The 27782-nt window shown below is 34.5% G+C and overlaps 1 protein-coding gene across 2 annotated transcripts in view; it reads left to right on the top strand.

Annotated features, from left to right (window-relative positions):
• eIF5B (eukaryotic translation initiation factor 5B) overlaps window positions 1-27782 on the top strand; it is a 288622-nt gene that overhangs the window by 28510 nt on the left and 232330 nt on the right. For both annotated transcript variants that reach the window (XR_011332334.1, XM_069826929.1), the window contains exons 5-15: window positions 32-185; window positions 5568-5788; window positions 8410-8653; window positions 11106-11264; window positions 13522-13721; window positions 15895-15979; window positions 18832-18965; window positions 20845-21062; window positions 24784-24907; window positions 25810-25977; window positions 26072-26248. Coding sequence is in view for 1 of the 2 variants with exons in the window: in XM_069826929.1 (XP_069683030.1) it covers window positions 32-185; window positions 5568-5788; window positions 8410-8653; window positions 11106-11264; window positions 13522-13721; window positions 15895-15979; window positions 18832-18965; window positions 20845-21062; window positions 24784-24907; window positions 25810-25977; window positions 26072-26248 (1884 nt within the window). In the remaining variant the exon portion in view is untranslated. The remainder of the gene's footprint in view (window positions 1-31; window positions 186-5567; window positions 5789-8409; window positions 8654-11105; window positions 11265-13521; window positions 13722-15894; window positions 15980-18831; window positions 18966-20844; window positions 21063-24783; window positions 24908-25809; window positions 25978-26071; window positions 26249-27782) is intronic.

Here is a 27782-nt window from a genome sequence, read left to right as displayed (position 1 = left end):
AATTAAAAGTTGTTTAAATATCTGTTGTTAGGATGTTAATAAAGATGGGAGTGACGCCCAGAAACCAGAGGATGAAAGCACCGTCCCCACAGAATCTGACCTGAAGACTGAAACACAAGTGACTGAAAAGAAGCCTGATGCTGCAGCAGGTGCTGAAGAAGATGGTGGAGGTGAGGGAGATGAAGGTAAGGAGACAACCCAATTAATGCAGAGTTATGTAGTATTACACTTTTTGAATTATTGGTCAGTAATCTTTCTCAAACTTGCCATTAGATCTGAGATTCGCTATAGTCGCGACGCTGTTATTCCCGGCGTGACTCCTCCTCTTTGCTTACGTCTTAGGATGAAGGCTCTATAAAGTCTAGGTAGGTAGTATCGTTCGCCATTTTTGTTCTTTCGTTGCCGAGCTACCAGATGAGGAATCTATTTGCCACTCCGTTAAGCATTATCATGTCGTAGCTCCTATGATAATAAATCAAACGCACTGTGTTTGAGCAAATAATTGAGCGGCAAATAACGTCCTTGTGTGCTTTCTGTGAACGCCAACGAAAGAGCCAAGATGGCGGGCGATTATATTAAGTATTTATCGAGCCTTAGGAAATGCATAACGTCATCATCATCATCGAATCAGAAGATGCACACGTTTAAATGTAGCTGACCTGCAACGTGATTGGCTGCTGGAAATAAGAGCGACGGGACTATAGTTCAAACCTGACTTAGGACAGTAAAGGAATTAGCTAGTATTCTTTTCTTTAGAAGAGAAGCAATGTTGGAGACACCTTGTCCCTGAATGATATGACTCTAGGTAAAGTTTGCTTGTCATTTATCGAACTCTGTTGGTAAACAATTTTTTTAATTGGTTATTTTACTGCGCTTTATCAACTGTTATGGTTGTCTAGCGTCTGAGTGAGATGAAGGTGATAATGTCAGCGAAATGAGTCCAGGTCCAGCACCGAAAGTTACCCAGCATTTACTCTTAATGGGTTGAGAGAAAATACTGGAAAAATACCTCAACCATGTAACTTGTCCCAACCAGGATTTAAACTCAGACCTGCTCATTTCATGGTCAGATATGTGAACCGTTACTCCACAGTGGTGGGCAGTAATTATTATCATCTATCATTCTATCAGTGGAGATAAATTCTACCTTCCAGATGCCCCATTTAAGAAATGGAACTGTACACTCTAAAATTAGGAGAGTCCAGAAAGGTATTTCTAAAGGCACTGCAAACCAATAGTTGGTTACTAAGTTTATGTAATTTAAAGATGTCATTCATATTTATTTGTTCTTATTAAAGAGAGAATATGTAATCATGAAGAGATAATTTTCTTATATCATCAGAGGCACTTTTTTCTTCGATATTGCTTACTTCTTGCTAGTTTCTCCATTTTAAAGTATGGAAACGATTTCACAGTGTCTGTTGTATATTTCTGCTGCTAATGTCTGCAGTTTAGAGCTTGTTTAAGATTTTGGTGAAGCAAGTTTCTTCAGCAGAATTAATCATCTTCTTTAATTTGTCTCTTGTATGAAGCATTGTAATGGTATATGTTTGAGAGTTTCTATTCAACAGTCTTTGTAGTTGTCTGTTATGTGAAATTTGTGAAGATTGGATTCTTGCCTCTTATTTTTTTTTTTAAGATTTTGAAATTTTTAGGTGTTATATAATGTCCTTGTAGAAGCAGAATGTTTTCATTACTGTATCTATATTTGGATGTATTTTGCATCCACGTTTGGAGGAGCTTATTATGTTTGTATGGATCATTCCATGCCAAACCAACCAAAAACTTACAGAATTGAACCTGACCACCTTGGATTTTAATGAAACTTTCAGGAATCATCCTCCCTACAGGTTTAAATTAAAATACATTGTATCTTGTTAGGTTTTGATATAATTCATTTTTAAAATCTGCAGAAAAATATCGTTTACAGCAACGCTTTCACTCTTGAATAATAATTCTGATTCTATAAGCACGTTGGAACAGGGAACTGGGAGTTCAGAATCGGCTGGAATCAGTTCTAGTCTTGTTGAAACGCACATTGAGCTTCTGCACATGAGCAAGCAGTTCAGAATCGATTCTGGACTGTGCTGGAATAAACCTAATGTGTCCTATATCTCTGTAAGCTATCAATAAATGAAGGAAAATCTTCATCTCAGTATATATACAGTGAAACCTGTTCGAGGTGGAAGGGACATGGTCCTAATTTTTTTTCCGTTGTGGACAGGTTTCCGTATTATTCAGGTATGACATTAAAATGGAATATTTTGTCATTCATATACATGAAAAACAAAATGGCATGCCGCAAAGTGCAAGAAGTACAAAATATTCCATTTAACACTCATCACATTAAATCAGCTTTCTGTCGCTCATTCCGTTGGTGAATCATCTTGATTAAAATCTCATTTTCTGTTTAAATATTATCGTAACTCACTCATTAGTCATTAAACATTACTAAAGTTTACTAATCTCATTCTATTTAATATCTAACACTATACTCTAATACTGTACTGCATATCACTGCACATTATTAATTAATTGGACTAGAAGTCATCTATTAGAAGCCTTGAATTCTGGTTTATTTAACTTCTTTCCCAGTTCAATAGCTTGCTTTGCAGAACAGATCCAGAAATTGGCTTGTTCTTTGAAAGGTCGTGAAGAACCCACTCCCACAACAGTTCATCTATTTCCACATAAACAGTTGCTTTCTGGTTCCTTTTGTGTCACCAATATCGGCCGCAAGCCACTCACTCATTATGATCTTTATTTTTTAAAGTGTCACACCTGAGTTTTCCACAACTGTACTTCAATCTTATTTCACATAGACTTTGTTTCTAATTTTTCTTTATCTCGATAACTTTTACTTCATCACTTAATGTTAATGCCACATTTTATGCAACTTTTTTTTTACCTGGAAATCACTACGCTTGCGCTCTGTTTAGCTACGACAGTATACAAGTGTGAAACATTGAAAATCTTTGAAGGGACTTGTCTGCATAGTCAACAGGGTAATAAAATTTATGACCGACAGGCCAACACACCCTTGTACCCTCTAGAATTTTGCAAAGAAAACTTGTTTTTATCTTAGTGAACCTACATATTTCGTATATTCCTTGAAATTACACGGTGTTTCAAAATATAGTGTGTCCAAAATGTAGTTTCCGTTTTGAACAGTAGGAGACAGTTTCTGTTCCCGCATTGGACAGTTTCCGTTTTATTCAGGAAAAATGACATATAATGCATACAAATTTCGCCGGGATCAATAAATTGTTCCGAAATAGACAGGATTCCGGATTAGTCAGGTTCCGATTTGAACAGGTTTCACTGTATGTTCTTATTAGAGGACCTCGTCTTCCTGTATTCAATTTTGTGTGATCAATGACTGTATGTAGTCATCATGTAGATATTTTGTTAATGGAGAAAAATTCGTTTCGGCTCTTGACCATTTGAGCTATGCCGAGACCCAATCTACAGTGTTGGCATAGCTCAGACGGTAAGAGCACGCAGTACACCAAGCTGAGGGTCCTGGTTTGGATTCCTGGTGCCAGAACAAATTTTTCTCCATTAACAAATATTCATCTCAGTAGTCAAGGAAAACTATGGGAGTTTCTTTCATATCATCAAATCACCATATCAAGTCTTCTTAGTTCAGAAGCACTGGCTACATATTGACCACGACTGTCTGATGAAAAATGTACACATTGTCCATCCACCACTGCAATAATCTAAATAATTCCACATTCAGAACATGCAAACATCCTTCAATAAATAACCAAGTTTCTACCTGTTGCTGGTTGCAGGATGGCAAATGGATAACATCAGCACCAAGAACATTAACAAATGCTTGTGTACACATGCTCACTTGTTCACTCACTCACTCACTCACTCACTCACTCACTCACTCACTCACTCACTGTACGTCTTCTTTCTCAATGTTGAAGATTCTGTAAATGTTTTTGACGTATTTCTTCATTAATATATGTGTGGATGTGCATCTGGAATTGCAATGGAATCTTCTTTTTCTTCTTTATCTCTATCCAATGCTTTTGCTTCAGTAAAGTCTCAACAATTGGATCAACAATTGGCTCTCTTCTGACAAAGGAAAACTTTTACAGTCTGTACAAAAGAAACCAAATGACCTGGAAATGTACAAAAACTTGCCCAGATATGTTGAAACATTTTTAACAAGAGCCAGAACAGGTCATATTGTCACTCAATTGTACCTACACCGATTTCACATTTCTGATAATCATACTTGTCTGTGGTGTAATAATCATGATGAAGATCTGGAACACATTCTTCTATACTGTCCATTCATAAACCACAAAAGAAGTAAATTAAAATCATCAGTACCAGTTGCAGAAGACACAGCCCTGCAGTATATATTGACTACACCCCAACTCTGGCTGCTAGTAACAGGCATCTATAATGAACACCGATCAAAATACCCCTCATTTCTCGTGAAAAACAACAACTGAATGGACTACAGTGGACTATAGTGGACTTTATGTTGTCAGCAAACAGCTGGATACATTAAGAAGATTGATTGATTCTTTTTCTTATTATTATTATTACCATAAAATATACTTAGTCTTACGTTAAAAAAGTGTAAAATTGTTAAAAAAAGGCATATACCTTCGACAGACGGCCCGTTTCAACGCTATGTCACGTCATCTTCAGTGTCTCTTGAACCACTGGTGATCTTGACTCTATGATGTGCATTTGTCGATGGTAGGGGTGGGGGTGTGTTGCTCCTATGGTGGGGGTTGGCTGTTTGTGTGTTATGATGTATTATGACGTCGAATAATGTGTGTGTGTGTATTGAACTGCAATTGTGTGTTAAGTGTATATTGTGGGTATGCTATTGTATTCTTATATATTTCGTACTGTTCTAGGATGTTTAATTGTGAACTTTTTGGTGTGATGTGTAAAATTTCCATATCTGTTTCTATATTATTGTAGTCATGATTATTGTTGATAATGTAGTCTGCATAATTTGATGTGATGTAGGGTTTGGTTATAGCTTTAATATGTTCTTTATATCTTGTGTGAAAGGATCTTCCTGTCTGTCCTATGTAAAAATGTGGGCAACTATTGCATTTTAATTTGTAAACTCCAGTTGAATTATATTTATTTGAATGTTTAATGTGATTATTTAGGTATTTCTGTGTTGTATTATTTGTTTTGTATGCTATCTTGTATTTTAGTTTTCTGAATGAAGTTGTAATTTTGTGAGTATTGGTATTGTGATATGTTAATGTTATATATTTATTCTCGCGTGGTGTTTGTGTTGGTTTGTTCTGTTTTTGTTTTGCCTGTTAACGAGAACTTTAATCAATGAATAACGACGATATAAGTTATTATTATTGTTCCTTTTATTACAAATTCATATCCTCTTTCATGCCTTATGCTCCCAGTCATGTCTTATTTATGTAATTGTGTTATTGGACATTTAAGTATTTTTTCCCACTTGAAATCTTTTATTTAGTTCAGTAATCACCTGTACCAGAGTTCACTAATATAAATATTTCAAATATTAATGCATTTTATATCGTGTTTGTTATTGATAGGCGGAGGTGAAGATGATGATAAAAAGAAGAAGAAGAAGAAAAAGAAGGGTAAGGAGGAGGATGATAAAGGTAAAGACAAAGGAAAGGGCCCGGGCAAGAAAACGATTGCAGCAATGCAAGAAGCTTTAAAGAAAATGCGAGAAGAAGAAGAAAGGTTAGCAATAGAAGAAGCTGAGCGAATTAAAAAGGAGGAAGAAGCAGAGAGAGCTCGAGAGGAACAGGTATGAATCATAATTATAATAATAATAATAATAATAATAAAATCGTCGTCGTCATCATCGCTAGTTGGTCCTCCATGGTATGGGAGACTGTTGTACCTTGAACATAGTGTACCTTTAAACATTTTTTGTTTCTTATTTTTGCTGCTACCTAGAGAACTCAAACTAAAGTAGATTGTAGAGAAAGCCACTAAGTAGCTCTGTTCGTAGTTTCGGTTTGATTTATTGCAAAGTGTGAATTCTGCGGACAAAACAATTTTTTTAGTACCAAAAGTAAATATTTCGTTCATTGTTATATTCGTATGTTTTCTAACATGAGACCAAATTGTATTGGTGACTATCAAGAATGGTGTGTTCCCTATCATCAGGTGAGCAATGACATGTGTTAATTTCCACTATTCATTCGAATCTCTAGTTTTGGCAACCATATTTGTTTAAACGTGCACCCTCCTGTACCTTTGAACACAAAACATCTTGTACCATGGAACATATTCCAAGTTACATGATACTATCGGTTTTTGTTTTTTTTTTTTTTAAATTTGAAGATCATGTGACGAAGTAAGTCTGGAGTTAAGAGGCCCCCAATTGATCTAGATGCCTTGAAGAAAGCTATTGAAGCCATTATGGCTCCTCCAGGAAATAAAATCTCAAACAGAGAAGCCTGCACTGGTTTATAATGGCAAATACATTTTAAATATGATTATGAGTTTTTACAGCTATATTCCCACCTATATTCCAGGTTTTCCAAGGTATAAGTGGGTGTGTTTCAAGGTACATGAACCTGTTGTACCTTTGAACACATTATATATCCCGTCATTTTATTTTTTTTTCATCCTTAATATATCTGCAAAACAGGAAAATATATACAGAAAGTTGTAAAGGAATCTTCAATAATTATTTCAAGCATTTTTTCATTAAAAAATTTAATTTCCCAAAAAAAAAAAAAAAAGAAAACTATTCAAGGTACAGCAGTCTCCCCACCATTATGGAAGATTGATGTGTTCACATTAAAAGTAACCAGTACACCCCACAAAGCAGATTAGAATGAGGGAATTCTTTTCAGATCACAGTTCCACCACAGTCTAGTATATACAGTCACGAAGCTCAATACGTAATAAATATGCATCCACAGATAGTTGCTAACTACTAGGATCGCTACTATCGTCTCATTACAGACAATACGAAATAGTACCTGCCAGTCTATTGTTCCTAGTACCCTCATAAACTCAAGCTTCATGACTGTATATACTAGACTGTGGTTCCACTTAAGGGAATGGTGCTCTTTTCCTTGCAAATTCACATGGGTAGTACGTGGTGAAAGCCCCATTCCCGGAGTTTTTGGGGGTATATATTCATTACATAATGTAACATTCATAGTAACATTTTTAGTAAATGACCAGCAAATTGAAGTACCATAGATACTGAGCTAACAACTCAAAATGCTTTCATAAACAGAAAGAGATTAAAATAAATAAATAGATAAAACTTTTAATATTGATCATCTGCTATTCATTATGCCAATAGTGTTAACAGTTGCAGAAGATGTGAAAGAAACTGTTATTACTAAAACCCAGATTCTTAGGTAGCAAAGCTCAAATTAGGTTCTTTCGAAAGTGTTAATTTTGTTTAATCATTTTAGAATTTCGTTTCATGAATTTCTTATAAAGGAAAATTTGTAATTTATTACTAAGTTCAAAGAATGTCTTCAATTGAATAATTACATACTTTTTATAATGTAATGAAAACAGTTTATTACATCTTTCACACAGATCATTTAATATTTCTCTAATGAAAATTGAAATACGAAGTCAGTTAGGATTGCTTGGATCTGAAACTCCGGATAGGGTCAGATTTCAGGCTCCTAGTGTTTTGTTGAACAGAATAAAGCTGTAATCTCGAAATTAACAATATGGGAATGGTGTAGATCAAAACTAAACATAATACCCTTCTTATTTTGTCAGTAGTGTTCTGAAGTGACTATTGCAGTTTTTCTTTACCCTTTTGTATCTTGTTTTCGCATTATACAGGGTGACCCGTAAGTAATGTTATTAATTTCAGAGGATTATTCTTTGAGATATTTCAAACAGGAAAGTTTAATACAATTTTGCTCGTGTTTGCTTCCTTTTCGAGATAAAAATTGTTTTATATGAAACATTTCATAGTTCTTAGAAAGCCTTTGATGCAGAAATTTGATTCAAACAAATTTAACTTTTCATTCCGCAAAGGAATTTTACAATGTTACATTTGTTTGGATCAAATTTCTGCGCATTTAAATGATAGAACTGAAATTCTTTCGTTCATTTATCATCATAACACACTGTTTTCTTAAATTAACTGAGAATATGGGAATTAAATCAGTGGCTTTCCCAAAACACGCCATGAAATGTTTCATAAAAATAATTTTTATCTCGAAAAGGAAGCAAACACGAGCAAAATTGTATTAAGCTTTTTTGTTTGAAATATCTCAAAGAATAATCCTCTGAAATTTAATGGCATTACTTACGGTTGACTCTGTATAGTGACTTACAAAGAGTTATGATGACGTAAAATATTGATTTATTATGATTTTTTCCCTCTTTATGAAATATAAATTCATACAGACTTTTTTTTTTCATAATTTCTAGCGACAATTAGAAATAGAACGCAAAGAAAGGAAAAAACTTAAAGAAAAAGAAAGGAAAGAAAGACTGAAAGCAGAGGGGAAGCTTCTGACTGCGAAACAAAAGGCTGATCGTGCCCGTGCACAAGCAATGCTGGAAGCTCTGAAAGCTCAGGGGATGGAGATGCCAGCAGCAGGAGAGAAACGGGCTCCACGACCAGGCACAAGAGTTAGAGTCAAAGCCAAGAAGCAGACTAGTGTCGAGCAAGGTAAGCTTTAAACAAAAATAATATTCTTGTATTCACTGTAGTAAGTATATAGGCTACTTTAGGTAATGATACATTATCTTTATTATGTAGAAATTTACCTGTAATGTCAAATACAATTGTATAGGTCTTTGATTGGCACATATATTTTAAATCCATTAGCTTCTGTGTTGAAGGTTTGTAGTTTAGAATCACGTAGGGAGAAGTGGGTACAGTAAGACAGGGAGAACAGTGAGACATTTTTTATTAGATGGTAAATTTTGATGTTGGTAACAGTGGAGTTGTATGTTGCATGAGTAAAGTAACAGTATTTTCATATTCGATTTGATTCCGGTTATAAAGGTGACTGATGAAAAAATAATTCGTAATTTTTCACTCTAGAAGTAAAATTTTGGCTTGTGTTTAATGAAGGTTGTATTGGTTATACAAATGAGATATAAATATGAATGTTTTGTTACCTAATACTATGGTACCGTATTTGAGATTATGTTTGGCAAAGTTTCGTCTTTCTTGTTTTAATTTTGAAGTGATGGCATCATTTTTAAATGAACTATGCGTAAAGGGAACAGTGAGACATGCCATTGAAGGGTACACTGAGACGTCTCACTGTTCCCATGTACCAATGATTTGTAAAAACAAACTGTAATTATATTACATTTACCAGTAACTAACATTAAAAATGAACATATTAGTAACCAATTTAGGAACTCTAGCTTAAAATAATGGATACATTACATTTTAATGCTTTCATAAATAAAAAATTATTCACAAAATTTAAGAAAATGTTAAAAAATAATAAAGAATTACATTAAATTCTTATAATCTTAAGCTTTGTTCTCACCAAAAATTCATTTAATTTTTTCACAAAAGTTTGAAAAGTCATGGAAAATTCACTTTTCCAAATGTTCCAGATGTTTCAATGGTTTCGAAGTCAGACATCAAAATGATTCTAAATAAGCCTACAGAACATGTCAAGATAAAGAGACAGCAAGTTTTTGTTTTCTTTTGAAATAAATGTAAATTATTTCAATGTCCGTCAATAGACACTGTGGTGTCTCACTGTACCCTCCTGAATGGGAACAGTGAGACATTTGCATTTTTTTGACAAGCACGTATTGTATATTATGTCCTTCATCTATTAACATTTTTGTTTATGTATTATTATACTCCATGTTTTAATGTCTATTTCTATTGCATTTGATTTTAAAAATACTTCAATTATCACTTGCATACATATGTCTTAATATCTTGTGTCTCACTGTACCCACTACTCCCCTACTGTGGTTGAAAGATATAATAATAATGGTTTAATAATAATAATGGTTTATTTTAACTGGTTCAACCAACGTGATACCGTGGAAACCAAAGGATGAAGCTGTAAAATATCTTGGAGTGCATTTAGATCGCCGTCTATCATGGAAACATCACATCAACAACAAACTTAAATTGGCCTACTCAAGACTCACTAAATTATATCCGCTCCTCAACAAGAAATCACCTCTAAAGCTACAAAATTGCATGCTACTCTACACATCTCTATTACGACCTCTACTGCTTTATGCCTGTCCTGTCTGGGGAGGAGCTGCAATAAGTGAAATTAAACACATCCGGTCATTGCAAAATAAATTCCTACGAATTTCACTCAATTCTCCTTGGTTTGTCCGTAACAGCCAACTACACAGAGAAACTGGTATTGACACATGAAACAGTTTATTCATTCACAAGCTAAGAAGTTCTATAACAACCTAGAAAATGTTCCAGGCGCCATCCACTACTCTCTCGGAAGGAAGTCCACATTTCCTACCAGAATCAAAAGCCGACTTTCAATGGACCTCATATTATAATCAAAATTTATCATCACACCAAATAAATCGACCTAAATATAGAGAAATATAGAGAAGTAATAATTATTTATTAACAATTATTTTTGTTCATTGAGGAGCCCAATCTAGGCTGCCCTCAATTCAGTGTCATGTATTGTATTTATATTTTATTTATAAATGATCTGTATAGTGCTAAATGCGCTGATGGATCAATAAATTATAAAAAAAAAAAAAAAAATGCTGAGTTAGCAAGTGTTTGTGGTCTTGATCTTTTCTTAAACATGAATAGCAGTCAGCCATCATGGAGGCATCCCATCGACCTGGTCATTGTGTCACTGTTGTGGGTGTCCTGCACTAGTTTTACATACAATATGTGGAGCAAAATTTTTGTTCTGATCTAATTTAATTTTAAAATAGGTTAGGTACAATCAATTGATCAGTGGGCGTAATGTTTTTTTTTTTTTTTTCTGTTGCTTTATCTCACACATATATAATAAAATTTGTTCGGTTTGTTCACACAGACTCTTCTAGATGTACCATCACAGTTTACCACTCGAACTATTCATGTTATGTATGATAAATTGATAAATAATAACATAGTCTCATTTATTGTTGTAATATATTTTATACAGAACAGAAACCTGAAGAGCAGAAAGTAGAAGTACAGATTGTAGATCCTGTTCAGTCAGAAAAGAAAGAAGGTGAAGACGTGAAAGACAGCTGGGATCAGGAGGATGATGTGAAAGACACATGGGATGCTGAATCCTCAGGAGAAGACGAAGAGGAAGAAGGTACGGTAGTTACATGTAACATTAAACTTAACTTTTCATCGAATCTAAAATTTGTGAGTGCAATTTAATTTTATTGAACTGTCTGTAGGCAGTAAATAGGGCGCACAGTACTTTGTTTCCAAACTTGAAGTTGTAGAAGGAATGTTACTATATGTGTGTGTATAAGATGCTCTTTCCTTGTTTAAGACACATCCTAAAAGTTAAAGTCAGTTTTCTGGAAGAACTCTGATTTAACATATACAGAGCATTCGCCTATGGGTGGGGCCAGGAAAACAGCCTGCCTGCGGTATCGCTTGCATGAATCGTCTATCCGTAAGCTTCTGCTTTCTACACTAATAGCATCCACACGAGAATTTTTCTACGTAGTACTAACCTTGTTATAGGCGATGTTAAAAGTGATGTCCATTTGAATCCACACTTTTCTGGCATCTTTTAATAAAATTATCATTCACACGAATAAGTTCCTCTTCGGTAATTTTCCTAATCTCTCTTGTTATATTTGCTTTCAATTCATCTATGCTGTCAGTATTATTCCTATAGACATTATTTTTTAGAGTTCCCCAAGAAATAAAAATAACACACTGTAATGTCGGGGGAATGTGGCGGCCATAAGTCCTGAGAAATAGTCCTTTCTCCAAAAACGTCATTTACATCGTTCATGGATGTATGGGCTTTTGCTGAATCTTGTTGGAAATACTCATTGAGTTTCTCATCATCTGATAACATAAGGAAAAATGGCGCGAGTATTAGAGTGCGATATCTTTGTGCATTTACTGTATCCTGAACAGTACCCCAAACGCCTAGCTTTTCGTCATGCAATGGAACCTCATGAATTAAATGGGGATTCTCTGTTCTCCAATAGCTATTGTTCTGTGAGGCAGCATTATCTCGTAAATGAAACCACGCCTCATCAGAAAAAATTATTAAATGAGGATCCACAATACCGTCCACAATACTTTGTAAAATCCAATTACAAAACTGAACTCGTTTTTCATTGTCTCTAGGCCGTAATTCATGCACGATACTCACTCTGTAGGATTTTAATTTTAAAAATTTAGCAGCAGTAAAGACTGATGTTTTTGAAACACTAACTTCCTGTGAAACATGTCTTAGAGATTTATTAGGAGAGCGTGTAAATTATGCACTGATTTCATCAATTTTTTCTCCCGTCAATACTCTTCATTTTCGCTTAGGAATTGTAGCATTTAGCGACCCTGTTGTCCTTCATTTGTTAACAAGACGTCTAACAGTTTCTCTATCCTGAATTGGAGTACCCTAATATTTCACTTCAAATTGCCTACGCACCTCTCTACATGACTCTGTTTTCACATATGCATCATACATAAAAACTCTCTGTTCAAGCCTGAATTTTGCGTTTTGCATTGCTCACAAATTTTACACACACATTGAATATTTAAGCAACTGTGTTAAGAAACTGCACTGTACGTAAAAACACTGCAACAGCTGGCTCACAACTGATAACTTATCGACCTTGATTGTCGAGCGTGTCTCAACAACTGCGCGCACAAAGCAGCGTATCAGTACCTCAGAGGAGGTAGGATATGATAGTTGGGACTGGATTATTCTTCTTCAGGACAGAGACCGATGATGGGCTTATATGAAGGCGGCAATGAACCTCCGGGTTCTCTAAAAGCCATTAGTAAGTAAGTAAATACATATACATACACACAGAGTGTCCCATTTATCTTGTGTATCTCAAATAACTTTAATGCTTGAACTGGAATTGAAAATATTTTTTTTGAAAGTTATTTTACAACAAGGGGTTAACATCATAAGTATGGATATTTGGTTCATGCAACTGCTTTCTTGTACAAGATACAAGTGACACCATCACTTTTTCAAATAGCACCACATAATTTAATCGTATCTGAGCATTGTATCTCGCGACTTTGATTTGCTACCGAGCTGATTTTGGTGCTAAACGAAAGATAGTCGATTTAAACGAGAAATATTCACGTAAAACCCATGGCCATATCCCCGACACAGTCACATCCAGAATTTTCGACTTGACGGCATTACAGTCACCTCCATAGAACCAACAATTACAACTCTTCAGAATGTTTATTATGCGAAAAACCAGAATCTAGAATGAATAGGGATCATCTCCTCCAGTGTGAAACCATTCCCAAAAACCAAGCTGATACACCAACATAACTTGTAAATTATTACTGGAAAGCCAGAAGGAAAAATTAACTTCAATTCAATTAAGAACCAGTTTGTATATTTTCTTTTTCAGATCACTCTGATAAATCAAAAGCAGATGCGAAAGCAGAAGAACCAAAACAAGAAGAAGAGGATGAAGATGATGAAGATAATGAAGAATCAGAATCAGAGGATGAATCTGAAGAGAGTAGTAGTGAAGAAGAGAGTGACAGTGAAGATGAACATAAGACAGATGCTGAGAGGCGGAGGGAGAGGGCCTTGGCTAGGATACAGGTATTACCTTCTTATTTAATTGTAGAATTTGTAGGTAAATTCTAAATTAAAAATGAGGCTTGTAGCCTGTTTAATCCACAGTCTTCCATCTTTTTCTTAGCAATTGATATTTTTGTCCTCTTAATGATCTGCCTGGTACTGCTTTTATTTTTATGTTTTTGCTTATGCTTTAAATATGAGGATGCCATTTATTTCTTTTTCTATTCATTCATTATTTAAGTTTTACATCAGTTTCTGATGCTAGAGTATGCATTAGGAAAGTCCAGGATAACAGAGAGGGTTTGGAATTGAACGGATTACATCAGCTGCTTGTCTATGCGGATGATGTGAATATGTTAGGAGAAAATCCACAAACGATTAGGGAAAACACGGGAATTTTACTGGAAGCAAGTAAAGGGATAGGTTTGGAAGTAAATCCCGAAAAGACAAAGTATATGATTATGTCTCGTGACCAGAATATTGTACGAAATGGAAATATAAAAATTGGAAATTTATCTTTTGAAGAGGTGGAGAAGTTCAAATATCTTGGAGCAACAGTAACAAATATAAATTATACTCGGGAGGAAATTAAACACAGAATAAATATGGGAAATGCCTGTTATTATTCGGTTGAGAAGCTTTTATCATCCAGTCTGCTGTCAAAAAATCTGAAAGTTAGAATTTATAAAACAGTTATATTACCGGTTGTACTTTATGGTTGTGAAACTTGGACTCTCACTTTGAGAGAGGAACATAGGTTAAGGGTGTTTGAGAATAAGGTGCTTAGGAAAATATTTGGGGCTAAGAGGGATGAAGTTACAGGAGAATGGAGAAAGTTACACAACACAGAACTGCACGCATTGTATTCTTCACCTGACATAATTAGGAACATTAAATCCAGACGTTTGAGATGGACTGGGCATGTAGCACGTATGGGCGAATCCAGAAATGCATATAGAGTGTTAGTTGAGAGGCCGGAGGGAAAAAGACCTTTAGGGAGGCCGAGACGTAGATGGGAAGATAATATTAAAATGGATTTGAGGGAGGTGAGATATGATGATAGAGAATAGATTAATCTTGCTCAAGATAGGGACCGATGGCGGGCTTATGTGAGGGCGGCAATGAACCTCCAGGTTCCTTAAAAGCCAGTAAGTAAGTATCAGTTTCTTATGTCTTTAATGTTGCTGGTATTTCTGGTTTCAATCATGTGTGTTACAATAGAATACATAACTGTTGTGTATATTATAATTTTTGCTCAATTGTTTTTAATACTGTACTTGCTGTTCCATGTGTTTGTGGTGAAGCTTCTGATACTTAGTGCTGTATAGGCTTGGTTGTTGAATTTTTTGAGAGTATACGTTATTCCTAAATAATTAAATTACCTCATTCATTCATTCATTCATTTTTCCTTTTAATTTTTTGTGTTTTTCTTTTCGGATATTTGCTTATAAATTGTTAAACAAATAGGTTTTTGCGTGGACTTAGTCATAATATAAATTTTTCCCGAAATTACAAAATGTACGCAATAGTTTTTACTTATTTTCATTTTTGATAGTAAGTTTTTCATTACTGATATAACATACAGTGTTCCCATTTTTTGAACTTGTAATACTTTTTTAACATCTGCATTTTTATTCTGTCCTTAATGATATTGAATAAAAGATGATTTTCCTTATTTTATTACACAATCTTTTGAAATAGAATTTGTAATAATATATTGTTCTGTTTCATTCAAATTTTACTTTTTGAGCATACAGCCTACTTATATTATTAACTATTTTAATATTGCTGAGACATCTTTGTTTCTGTAAGTATTTTAACGACATTGTGCAGTCTCAAATTGAATCAGACGGAGCTAATAGGAATTAAGTCACTTTTGATAACTTTTCAGGAGAAGCAAAAAATGTTCCACTAATAACACAAATATTATATTTTTATGTTATAGAAGACAAAAGAACATTTAAAAGTCTTAGTTACTTCTTCCACTGTTCGATGCGCTTGACATCACTTGTTCAAATTGTTGCATGACCCAAAACTTCATATTTTGACTTAGTTCCTTTTAGCTCCGACCGATTCAATTGCAAAATGTCTTCACTAGTTGTGTAATTGAAGAGTAATACCTTTCGCAGACCTAAGCTTTGTAACTTCCCTGTCTGCGTATACATATTTTTAGTATTTGTTTGTGTGTTAATAGAAACGACGTGAAGAGGCAGAAAAGAATAAGTCACTTGATGTTTTACGAGCTGCTGTGGTTTGTGTACTGGGACACGTAGATACAGGTGAGAGAAATTATACTTTTGTTGCAGCTGTTACCAGCATATTGACGTCTTTTTTTTATTATTAGAGAATATCCTGCATCTTCGTGCTCGTATCCTCTTCTTCCCTATTTTCTTCCTTCTTCTTCTGCTTATCTTCTTCCTCTTCTGCCACCTCTTTTCTCCTTATATACTTCTTCAACCTTCTTTTAGTCCTCGTCTTATTTCCTTTCCCCTTTTTTCTCTTCTCCTCTATGTCATGCTCCTTTTCTTACTCATAATTTATTATCGTAACAATCAGATTGTCATAGAGGACCGTTTTTGCAAAACTTGCTAACTGCAAAATTGAGATTTTGATAGATTCGTTAACATAAGGCAAACCTCTACATGATGTTCAAAGCTTCTTAGTAAAATTGGGTATTTGTCTTCATTGTAGTGTGTCAAAGTGTGATCGTTTTTTCAAAACTTGCTTTCTGCTATAAGTGAGACATACAGCAAAACTTGCTTACTATAGTGTTTTGTCTCCTGTAAAATTTAGTTTTTTCAATTAGCAAGTTTTGCAAAAACAGTCCTTAATTCTTCTCTTCCTCTGCCTCCTATACCTTAACATTATCTTCCTTAATAAGTGGTATATGCTTGACTTTTTCAATTGCTGTAAATTAATAAAGAATTCACAATGTTGGATCTGTCTTTGTTTTCAAGTGTAAAAATGGGGGTGAGAAGAATTTTCTACTCATTGGGTTCATAATAAACAGCTATTTTTGCTTGACTGCTTGGGTCAATCAGTAAATGTTCTAAATGTGAATTCTTTATTCATTAACAGTGATGGATAAAGTACAATTTATTTCTCCCCTTAACATTGCACCACTGTATTATCCTTCCTTTCATGATCTTCCTTGTTGCTTTTTTTATCGTCATAATAATTATCAACAGTAATAATACCAATATCAACAACTTCAGGGTACAATAGAACTCCAATTTTCCGGACTAATTGTGTATTGGCATAATTTGGATATGCAGAAATCTGGATGATTGAGTCAGAAGTGATGATAATCACTCTGGCAGCATGTCATTGTGAAATTGTATTAAAAGAACAAAAGTAACGAATATTTGTACATAAAAAGTATTTTTTAAAGAACAAAAGTCACGAATATTTAAATATGAAAAGTATTTTTTTAAAGAACAAAAGTTACGAATATATGAACATAAAAAGTATTTGTTAAAGAATAAAATTTACGAATATTTAAACATAGAAAGTATTTTTTAAAGAAGAAAAGTTACGAATATTTAAAATAAAGTATTTTTTAAAGAACAAAAATAATGAATATTTAAACATAAATGATCTTACTAATAAACCATGTATAGCTTTTATATGAGCCTTATGCAGAGTTGGGACAGAAAACGTTACTAATAAACCATGCATAAGCGATGAATGTATAAACAACCTGTAACTATACATGGGAATTGCTTTGCAGTAGTTATATACATAAAACCCCTTGTTTAAGCGTTGTATATAGAGAAAAAATTGGCTGCCACTCTAACAGCTGTTTGTATCGACTGTCATTTTATGATGGTGGTTGCCTTGTAACCACAGAAGAACAAACCAAAGATCACAGAATGATTAGAATAATATTGCTGTAGCTGTACTCTTTGACCAAAATATAGTGTAGTAATCGATCAGGCCCAGTTGTACTATCGATACTTAGCGCGGCACACTAGAGCGCTCTACCAGATGCAATAGAGAACCTCAGATATTCTATACCTTTCATAACGAAGTAATGACGAAACTATGACGTAGTTGTGTAAGTTATACTGTTATACACGACGTATTAGTGATTATTAGTATGGAATTTACACATGACTTATAAACGAACTATTCATTGTGTAAGTAAAAGACAGTTAAATGTCTGTATAAGAGTTTTTATTAGTAAGATCGGAAAAAGTATCTTTTTTTTAAAGAACAAAAGTTACGAATATTTAAATATAAAAAGTATTTTTTTTAAGTATAAAAGTTACGAATTTTTAAACATAAAAAGTATTTTTTAAAGAATAAAAATTACAAATATTTAAGCACAAAAAGTATTTTTTAAAGAATATAAGTTACGAATATTTAAAGATAAAAAGTATTTTTGTAAAGAACAAAAGTTACGAATATTTAAATATAAAAATTGTTTTTTTAAGTATAAAAGTTACGAATTTTTAAACATAAAAAGTATTTTTTAAAGAATAAAAATTACGAATATTTAAACACAAAAAGTATTTTTTAAAGAATGTAAGTTACGAATATTTAAACATAAAAAGTATTTTTGTAAATAACAAAAGTTACGAATATTTAAACATAAAAAAGTATTTTTAAGAGAATAAAAATTACAAATATTTAAACCAAAAATAGTTTTTAAAAGAACAAAAGTTACAATTATATTTAAACACAAAGTATTTTTTAAAGTACTGTACATAACAATGAAACATTAAAAGGAACTCTTCATATTATGGGAGTGAATATGTTCTGCAATATATTGTGCAGTCTTTTGGAGTAAAGAAAACAATGGTATTTTCTGCTATAGAATAAATAATTTCTAAATTTCCTGAAAATCGAGCTTGATAATTTACGATGCAGATATTTGGTATGCGGATAATTGGAATTCTACTTTATGTCCCTTATGACCTGTTCTCTGGAAGGAAGTCTTTCTATTGCTTTCATGGTCATCTTTATGACATAGGCCATAGGGGATAATAATTGAATATTTTAAGTGTAATACTGAAAATATATAAACTATCTATTTGGAATTTCTTCATTATTGTTATGAACATGAAGATTATAACCGATCCATCTTTCATTTCTTTGTGGTCTATAATTTTATCACTTTGTATCCTAGGTAAAACAAAAATTCTGGACAAGTTAAGACGCACCAATGTTCAAGATGGTGAAGCTGGAGGGATCACACAGCAGATTGGTGCAACAAATGTGCCAATTGATGCTATTAAGGAGCAAACTAAATTTGTTAAAGCAGTAAGTAGCCTTACACATGCAGGCCTAGTTAGTGACTATTGTGCGTGTAGTGAGCTATAGTTTAAAATTTTGTCTTCTGCATTTTTGAAGATGTCACAATAGTACATTTCAAATGATATTTACACAAGACATTACTTACTTTGGAACTTGACTGTACTTAATATGTATTGTATTCAACTATTTAAATATTGTAATAGGATTCTACAAAACCGTATTAGTGCTATAATCTCTTATTTAATTATAATTATAGTAAATATAATAAATATAAAAAAAACTATTAACAAACAATGCAGAAATACCATATATATGTAAATACTCCATGCCATCAAATAATCTGCGCAAGCTGTAATTTGTGTTTTATTTACAAGAAATTATCCTACATAATGATGTACTCCAAAACTAAATAAAATATCAATTTGTTTTAAGAAACACGTCATAATCTGCACATGCTGTTGTAGAAGCATCCGGGTCTCTACCTCTGATAGCAACTTAGGAAACACTATCTTGGGTGATTTTGTAGACTAATGGAGGTTATAATGAATGATTCCAGTCAATCAGAAAGAGACCATCTATGCAAGAGATGTGGAACATTTTTGTTTTATCCGTGGTTTGCAAAGGGAAGAGTCCTGTGAGTCATTTGTTGACTATTCAAAAGAATAGTTGGAATCGTAGACAGGGAAGAATCGTGAACGAATCATTTGAATCAATTTGTAATGTATGATTGAATTGTTGGAATTTACTGGGTGTTCATTTCAAAGTGTGTCATGACGTCAATGTTGTGAGTCAGCGATTTGAAGCGAGTTTCAGCTTTTATGTCAGAGAAGTTGCCTATTAATCAAGGCGTTCAATCTGAACTTGAGAACGTGTACGGTATAACTTGAACGTCGTAGCAACAGATGGCGGTCTGTACGGTCTGTGTGCTACCATAACCTCTTTCGAACTGTGTTTTGCTCGGGCAAGTCGTACGCAGGGTATTTGTTATCATCGGTTGCGTACGGTAACATTCCACAACATAAATCAAATGCTCCGTGTCCATGTTGACAGTCGAAGTTAATGTCAACAAATACGTAAGTAATCGTCTTAACCCTCTCCCCATATCCCGATCCTCAGTACATGTTTCCAAACAGTTCACATTCCTGCCACTACCAGTGTTACTGTACGTATTGGTAAGTACTTTTCAGAATGAACGCCATACTTGCTAGGCAACTTCTGTGGCACATAGGTAATACGCCTCTGTGGAAGTGTAGGAAGATTGAATTCTCTAGGCTCATCAGCTAGCCACATGACGGCATACAGTGAGCCATGACACATTTTGAACTGAACATCCAGTACTTCTGAAAAAGAATTGTGTTGCCCACCTCTACGCCACACAGACCAAGGCACGAGGCTGTACAATGCTATAGTGTAACGAGATTCAGTGTTTCAAGCAAAGTGGTACCAACCTTATTGAAATAATGCGTGCACCCTAGTTTTTCTTGCTAAATTCCAGGAAAAATATGCACGGAGTATTTGCGTATATACGATAATATTTTATTTATAAAGAGGTTAAGTAACACAGTATAAATAAAGCTTTTATTATAGGATGGGTAATTTGTGTAATACCACCTTTCGAGAAACGAAATCACACGTGAAAAGACAGAAAAGCAAAAACACCTGGAAATAATGAAAAACCAAGTGATTAAATTTTGCTGCAGAAATATAATAACATCAGAAACAGGGTTAAGTCTTCATAGCATGGATATATTTTACAGTTATTTGTTGTGCAAGCTTAGGAGTTCAACTCTTACGTGCCCCAGTTAAAAAAAAAATCATATCAGCTATTTGTATATACGATTTGAAAATCAGTGGAAATATGTATTGTGTTTCTTGTTTTGTACAGTTTGCTGATGTGGAGCTGAGGATACCTGGCTTACTCATCATCGATACTCCTGGACACGAGTCGTTCAGTAATTTGCGTAGTAGAGGATCTTCTCTCTGTGATATTGCAATTCTTGTTGTGGATATTATGCACGGCTTGGAACCACAGACAATTGAATCTATAAATCTTCTCAAGAATAAGAAGACTCCGTTTATTGTGGCCTTAAATAAAATAGATAGGTATGTCTTACATCTGCAGCATAAATGTATTTATTTTTATTTATTGTACTAAGTCCCATTCTGAGACTTGTTTTGGGGTTTTGCAACAACCTGTTTTTTTATGGTGATAGGTTTGCTCTAGAGTATGCAATTAGGAAAGCCCAGGATAATAGAGAGGGTTTGGAATTGAACGGGTTACATCAGCTGCTTGTCTATGCGGATAATGTGAATATGTTAGGAGAAAATCCACAAACGATTAGGGAAAAGTATGGGAATTTTACTTGAAGCAAGTGAAGAGATAGGTTTGAAAGTAAATCCCGAAAAGACAAAGTATATGATTATGTGTCGTAACCAGAATTTTGTGGGCGGCCGGGTAGCTCAGTTGGTAGAGCAGCTGGCTACGGACTGAAAGGTCCGGGGTTCGATCCCAGATGGTGACAGGATTTTTTTCTCGTTGCCAAACTTTCAGAATGGCCCCGAGGTTCACTCAGCCTCCTATAAAATTGAGTACTGAGTCTTTCCCGGGGGTAAAAGGCGGTCAGAGTGTGGTGCTGACCACATCACCTCATTCTAGTGCCGAGGTCATGGAAAGCATGGGGCTCTACCTCCATGCCCCCCAAGTGCCTTCATGGCATGTTACGGGGATACCTTTACCTTTTTACCAGAATATTGCATGAAATGGAAATATAAAATTTGGAAATTTATCCTTTGAAGAGGTGGAAAAATTCAAATATCTTGGAGCAACAGTAACAAATATAAATGACATTCGACAGGAAATTAAATGCAGAATAAATATGGGAAATGCCTGTTATTATTCAGTTGATCATCCAGTCTGCTTTCAAAAAATCTGCAAGTTAGAATTTATAAAACTGTTATATTACCGGTTGTTCTGTATGGTTGTGAAACTTGGACTCTCTCTTTGAGAAGGAACAGAGGTTAAGGGTGTTTGAGAATAAGGTGCTTGGGAAAATATTTGGGGCTAAGAGGGATGAAATTACAGGAAAATGAATAAAGTTACACAATACAGAACTGCACGCATCGTATTCTTCACCTGACATAATTAGGAACATTAAATCCAGACGTTTGAGATGGGCAGGGCATGTAGCACGTATGGACGAATCCAGAAATGCATATAGAGTGTTAGTTGGGAGTCCAGAAGGAAGAAGACCTTTGGGGAGGCCGAGATGTAGATTGGAGGATAATATTTAAATGAATTTGCGGGAGATGGGATATGATGGTAGAGACTGAATTTATCTTGTTCAGGACAGGGACTGATGGCGGGCTTATGTGAGGGCTGCATTGAACCTGTGGGTTCCTTAAAAGACATAAATAAGTAAAGTAAGTATTGTACTAAGTATGGAGAAAATATTGTGATGGTACAAAAATATCCATTTTGGGGCTTTCGAAAATACACTCTTTCAACAATCTTTGTAAAAAAAAAAATAGTTTCTTACTTGCCATTCATCTGTGTATGAGTCTCAGTTGATGTGTCTGTACTCTTTTCTTTTAATTGTTGAACATATCGTCACTGATTTTATGAAACCTCCTATGTGACAGTACAGAAAATAATTTTTGAGGAGGAAGAAAAAATTAATTAAACATCAATATATGTGTCAGAGGAAAAACAATTGTTTGATTAGTGTAATATGTAGCTAATCGGCGATGTATGCAATGGAGGGGGAAAGGAACTGGCCACTGTACCCCATTATCTCCTGGCCTAGTTGCCTCATAAGTGGTGCCTTGTTGGTGTCACTTGTGAGGTTCACACCTGTCTTCGAACAAATGACTAAACAAAACAATAATAATATTCCTACACTTATCCTCAATGTCAATTATGTTCATCATATTCACCAATGTTTTCTGCAGAATTATTTCATATTCTTATGTAGGTCCATTGATTCTTAATTAATTTTTTCTTCCTCCTGAAGAATTATGTTGTTTGCTGCCACATAGGAGGTTTCATAAAATCAATGATGATATATTGTTCGTATTCAATATCTACAGGTTAATTCGTCTGGAAAGTATGCAGTGAGATCATAAAATATGATACACCAAAATTGAACAAATAATTTATTGGAAATCAGCCCAGACGAGTGTCTTGCTGCATTTTCTTTTTATATACAAAAATATCGCCAAATTAAACAATGTGGCTGTGTACCTAAAATATTGATTCGAAGTAATTACAGATTGATTAACTCCCTGCACTTGAAGTTGGAGTTAGTTGACAAGATTTGTCGATTTTGTAGAATACTGCTTTCCCGAAGATAGGGATGAGTATCATGGCAGGAGTTAGAGGTATAGCTTCTGTTTAAGATGTTATTTTATGTTGTGAATCTCTGGGATAGAAATTAGAGCAAATTCATTCAGTGAGAATTTTGGAGTACATAGGAATGGACTGTAAAAATTGGGAATAATGAGTCACATATTCATTTAATATATTCATTCCGTGAGGGACACATGGACTGTAGGAGATGTTTTTTTATTTGGTTATTTAACGACGCTGTATCAACTACTAAGTTATTTAGCGTTAATGGAATTGGTGATATTGAGATGGTATTTGGTGAGATGAGGCCGAGGATTCACCGTAGATTACTTGACATTCGCCTTATGGTTGGGGAAAATTTCGGAAAAAAAACCCAACCGTTAATCAGTCCATGTGGTACTCAAACCCGTGCCCGAGTGCAACTCCAGATCAATAGGCAAGCATCTTAGCTGGCTGAGCTACACTGGTGGCGACAGTCTTTTATTTGTGTCTCAGGAGAGATATTGGTGATAGCTGTGTGGTTGCTAGGGTTCAAAATCAGCATATTGATTAGAGTTGGGTCGATTCGTGAACGAATCCTTCATTCGAACGACTAATAATAAAGAATCGTAAGAATCGATTCGTGGTATCAACGAATCGTTGTTCAAAAGAATAGTAAGGAATCGGCATGGTATCGTAACCCACGATTCTATTAGTTGTTTGATGTAACCTGTCAACGGACATTTCCGAACTGTGTCGAATGCTCCCGAGCGAGAGTGAAATCAAAATACTGCATTTGTTAAGTATGGAAAATAATGAACACAAACCTGAAATGTGCATAGTTAAATAGAGATGTAATGCAAAAAATGTACTTCGTAATAAGGTTCAGTTGATAAATTATAATTTAGAGACATTATCTTGGGTAATTTTGTAGATTAATGGAGGTCATGCTGAATGGTTCCAGTCAATGAGAAAGAGATAATCCAATGTCTCGCCTCTTATGCCATCTATGCGAGAGATGTAGAACGTTTTTGTTCTACGCGTGGTTTGCAATGGAAAGTGTCCTGTAAGTCGTTCGTTGACGAATCGTTGGAATCGCAGAGTAGGAAGAATCGTGAACTCGTTGACGATTCAAAAGAATAGTTGGAATCGCAGACTGAGAAGAATCGTGAACGAATCGTTAGAATCGATTCGTAATGTGTGATTGAATCGTTGGAATCGACTTATGAAAAAGAATCGTGTTGCCCAACTCTAATATTGATATCGTGGCAGTATACCACACTATACCATGCATTTTCGCGAAGTGATCTACTCCTCCATAGGAGAAGGGTGCTGTGAAAGGATTATTATTTTCAAGAATTTTGACAAAGGTTGCTTTTCTCTGTCCTCTGGTGAACAGTGATAAGGCAAGGACAGTAGAAAATCTGATAACTTACAGCTCATGTACTACACTCATGTTTCGAATCTTATTTCTAAAAATGTGTTATAATTGTTCCACAGGCTTTATGACTGGCAAACAATGAACAGGAAAGATATTAGGGATGTTCTTAAGGCTCAGGCTGCCAACACACAATTAGAATTTGAGCAACGGACCAAAGAAGTGATTGTGCAATTTGCAGAACAGGTAAGATCATGTACTATTTTTTATTGGTCACTCATAGCTCATGCAGTAATATGTTTATACAGATACCAAATTAAATGTATGCACTCTTGAAGGTAGTTGGATCTTTATGTAACAATATTATAGAAATATTCTAAGATTTTAAAGTGATGACAACTTTGGCATGATATTTCTGTGTAGGAACACTGAGGTAAAATTATTATATCAGATATCTGCCACTGATAAAAAGTAGTCATAAACCTGTGAAAAAATTCCGTGGAAATAAGAAATAACATTACAATATGATGGTTTAAAATTAGAAAATAAAAAAAATATGATAGTGACATCTTTTTCATTTTCATTAAAAATAAAACAAAATTGATATACCGTATTTGCTCGCGTAATTTGCGCACTTTTTAATTAACTTTGGCCACTGAAAAATTGGGGTGCGTAAAATATGCGGATTTTTCAAATAAGAGGTCCTGTTCTGAGTTTATCTCAATTAGTATATGTATAGGTAAGTATTTACGGTAGGGCTAATTTTCTATACCGGTAACTTGTCTCTACCAAGGACAAGCATTGTTAAAGTAGCGGGACTTTGGGGTTTCTTTCTGAAGCAGGTACTTCAGTTGCTGGTGAATGACCTACAATGGACTGTAGGGAAGGAAAATCCCTACTACACTGAAAAAAATATGTACATAATCCCTACTACACCGAAAAAAAATATGTACGTAAAATGTGTGCGCAAAATACACAGAGCAAAAATAAAGTTCAAAATAATTCCATAAAAAGTAGGGTGCGCAAAATACGCGGGGGCGCAAATTACGCGAGCAAATACGGTATGTGTGTGTGTGTGTTTTTTTTTGTGTTATGTGCGTGAATATGTTTTGTTTATTGTTTTTCTAATTAATGTTTATTTTTTCCAGGGTCTCAATGCTTCGCTCTTCTTTGACAACCCTGACATACGTAGCTATGTTTCTCTTGTACCAACAAGTGCCATAACTGGTGAAGGAATGGGTAACTTGTTGGCACTAATTGTTGACAGTTGTCAGAACATGTTAGCAAAGAGGCTTATGTATTCTGAAGAATTGCAGGTACTATTCACAAAGTGTTAAATCGTGTGCAGTTATTACAAATAGTTCTCTTTACCATGAAGTAAAACTTGATTTTCTCGTCTGTTTTGCTTAGGCTACAGTATTGGAAGTAAAAGCCATTCCAGGTTTGGGAACAACTATCGATGCTATATTGGTGAATGGAAAACTTCGGGAAGGTGATACAATGGTGCTAGCAGGAACGGATGGACCAATCGTAACACAAATACGTTCTCTGCTTATGCCTCAACCTATGAAGGAACTTAGAGTGAAGGTAATCTTATTTCTTTCTTTCTTTCTCCTTTATATTTACTTTCTTTCCTTCCCCCTCTCCCCCCATATCTCACTGCCTCTCTTTTACGTTCCCTGTCTCTCTATCTTTCTTCCTTTTTACTTATTAGTAAGGAGAGGATTCCTATGTAATTAAATATTCTTTTTGCGGTGATAAAACACAATTAACAAAGTTAAAAATTCCGAACATGAAGTTTCAAGTTTAAAACCCGAATTTTGTTTCACATAAAAACACATATTTTCACAAAAGAATTATGTAAATACATATTTTCAGGAGATCTTTGAGTTTTTATAAGTGCTGTGTGGTGTATCCATGATCCATTTTTGTAATAGTATCGCCTCAAGTTCTGAGAACTGCTAGGCAGCATATCAGTGTTATTATTAGAGAATAAATTAACATGGACAAGGAGGAGAGGTCTTGCAGCACATAATTAGGAATGTTTATTGTTGCTGAAGATGATTTCATTCCATGCTTTGTTTGTGAAACACAACAGATAAGAGCTCGGGTATGAACATTATTTAATTTAAACAAATCTCTTGCCTCTCCCTCATGTCCATCAAAGGCAATACGGCTTGTTGTGATTCCCTGTTATCGGGCTTCGTCAATCGATATCCTCCAAGATATACTAAAAGATGGTTTTTACAAAACGATTTGGCTTTGTATTAGCAAATGTAAGCTTTTTGTGTGACTCCATAAAAAAACTCCAAACATCCAAAAACCTGTTGTGGGATGAAAATTAAACTAGACTTGCTACCAGGTTCAGAAGTACAAGTACTAAGGGATAAATTCCAGAATGTGTTTGGGAAAAACTGTGGATATAAAAAAATGTGTAAAGTTGCTAAAGTATTGGAGGGTGTGCCTGTAGGTGAAATTGACGGTGTTTGTGTTTGTGACATTCCTCTCTTTAAATATGCACGTCTGACGTCCTGTAATGTGGAAAGATCGTTTTCACAGTATAAGTCGTTGTTCAGAGATAATCGGCATGCATTTGTGATGGAGAATTTGGAGATGACCTTTGTTGTTCACTGCAATTCTCGGCCAACTACTAGCACTCAAGTGTGGTTGGTGAGTACCTAGTAACATTTTTTTCCCAAGCTAAGTAAGGTATTTTTGTCATATTTAAAAAAAATATATATATTTTTTTTATTTTTATCAAATATTTTCGTACTTTTTAGCACATAAAAAATAAATATATTTAAATTTTTTAGCACATAAAAATCCGCTCCCTACTTATTATACGAATTATAAAATCAAAGTACAGTAAAACCCCGATAAGATGCTGTTCAAGGGACTGGATGTAAAACGCGTATTAACCGGGACCGTGTATTAGACGGGTATACTAATTTTGACTTATATACAGTATCTAATAGCATTTTTCTTTATTGAAATTTATGATTCATGAAAAGACATTTACAATATGTACTGTACTTAATTCTTTAGAAAAAAAAAAGAAAGTCATTTATAGTTGTTTGCCGTGTACGTGTTCTCCAAGTCCTCATGTTCACCACACTTCAGT

The sequence above is a fragment of the Periplaneta americana genome, chromosome 5, assembly GCF_040183065.1.
Source record: "Periplaneta americana isolate PAMFEO1 chromosome 5, P.americana_PAMFEO1_priV1, whole genome shotgun sequence".
In the NCBI taxonomy this organism is placed as follows: Eukaryota; Metazoa; Arthropoda; class Insecta; order Blattodea; family Blattidae; genus Periplaneta; species Periplaneta americana.
The sequence above is the reverse complement of the archived record's forward strand: the minus strand, read 5'-3'. Positions and strand labels throughout refer to the sequence as shown.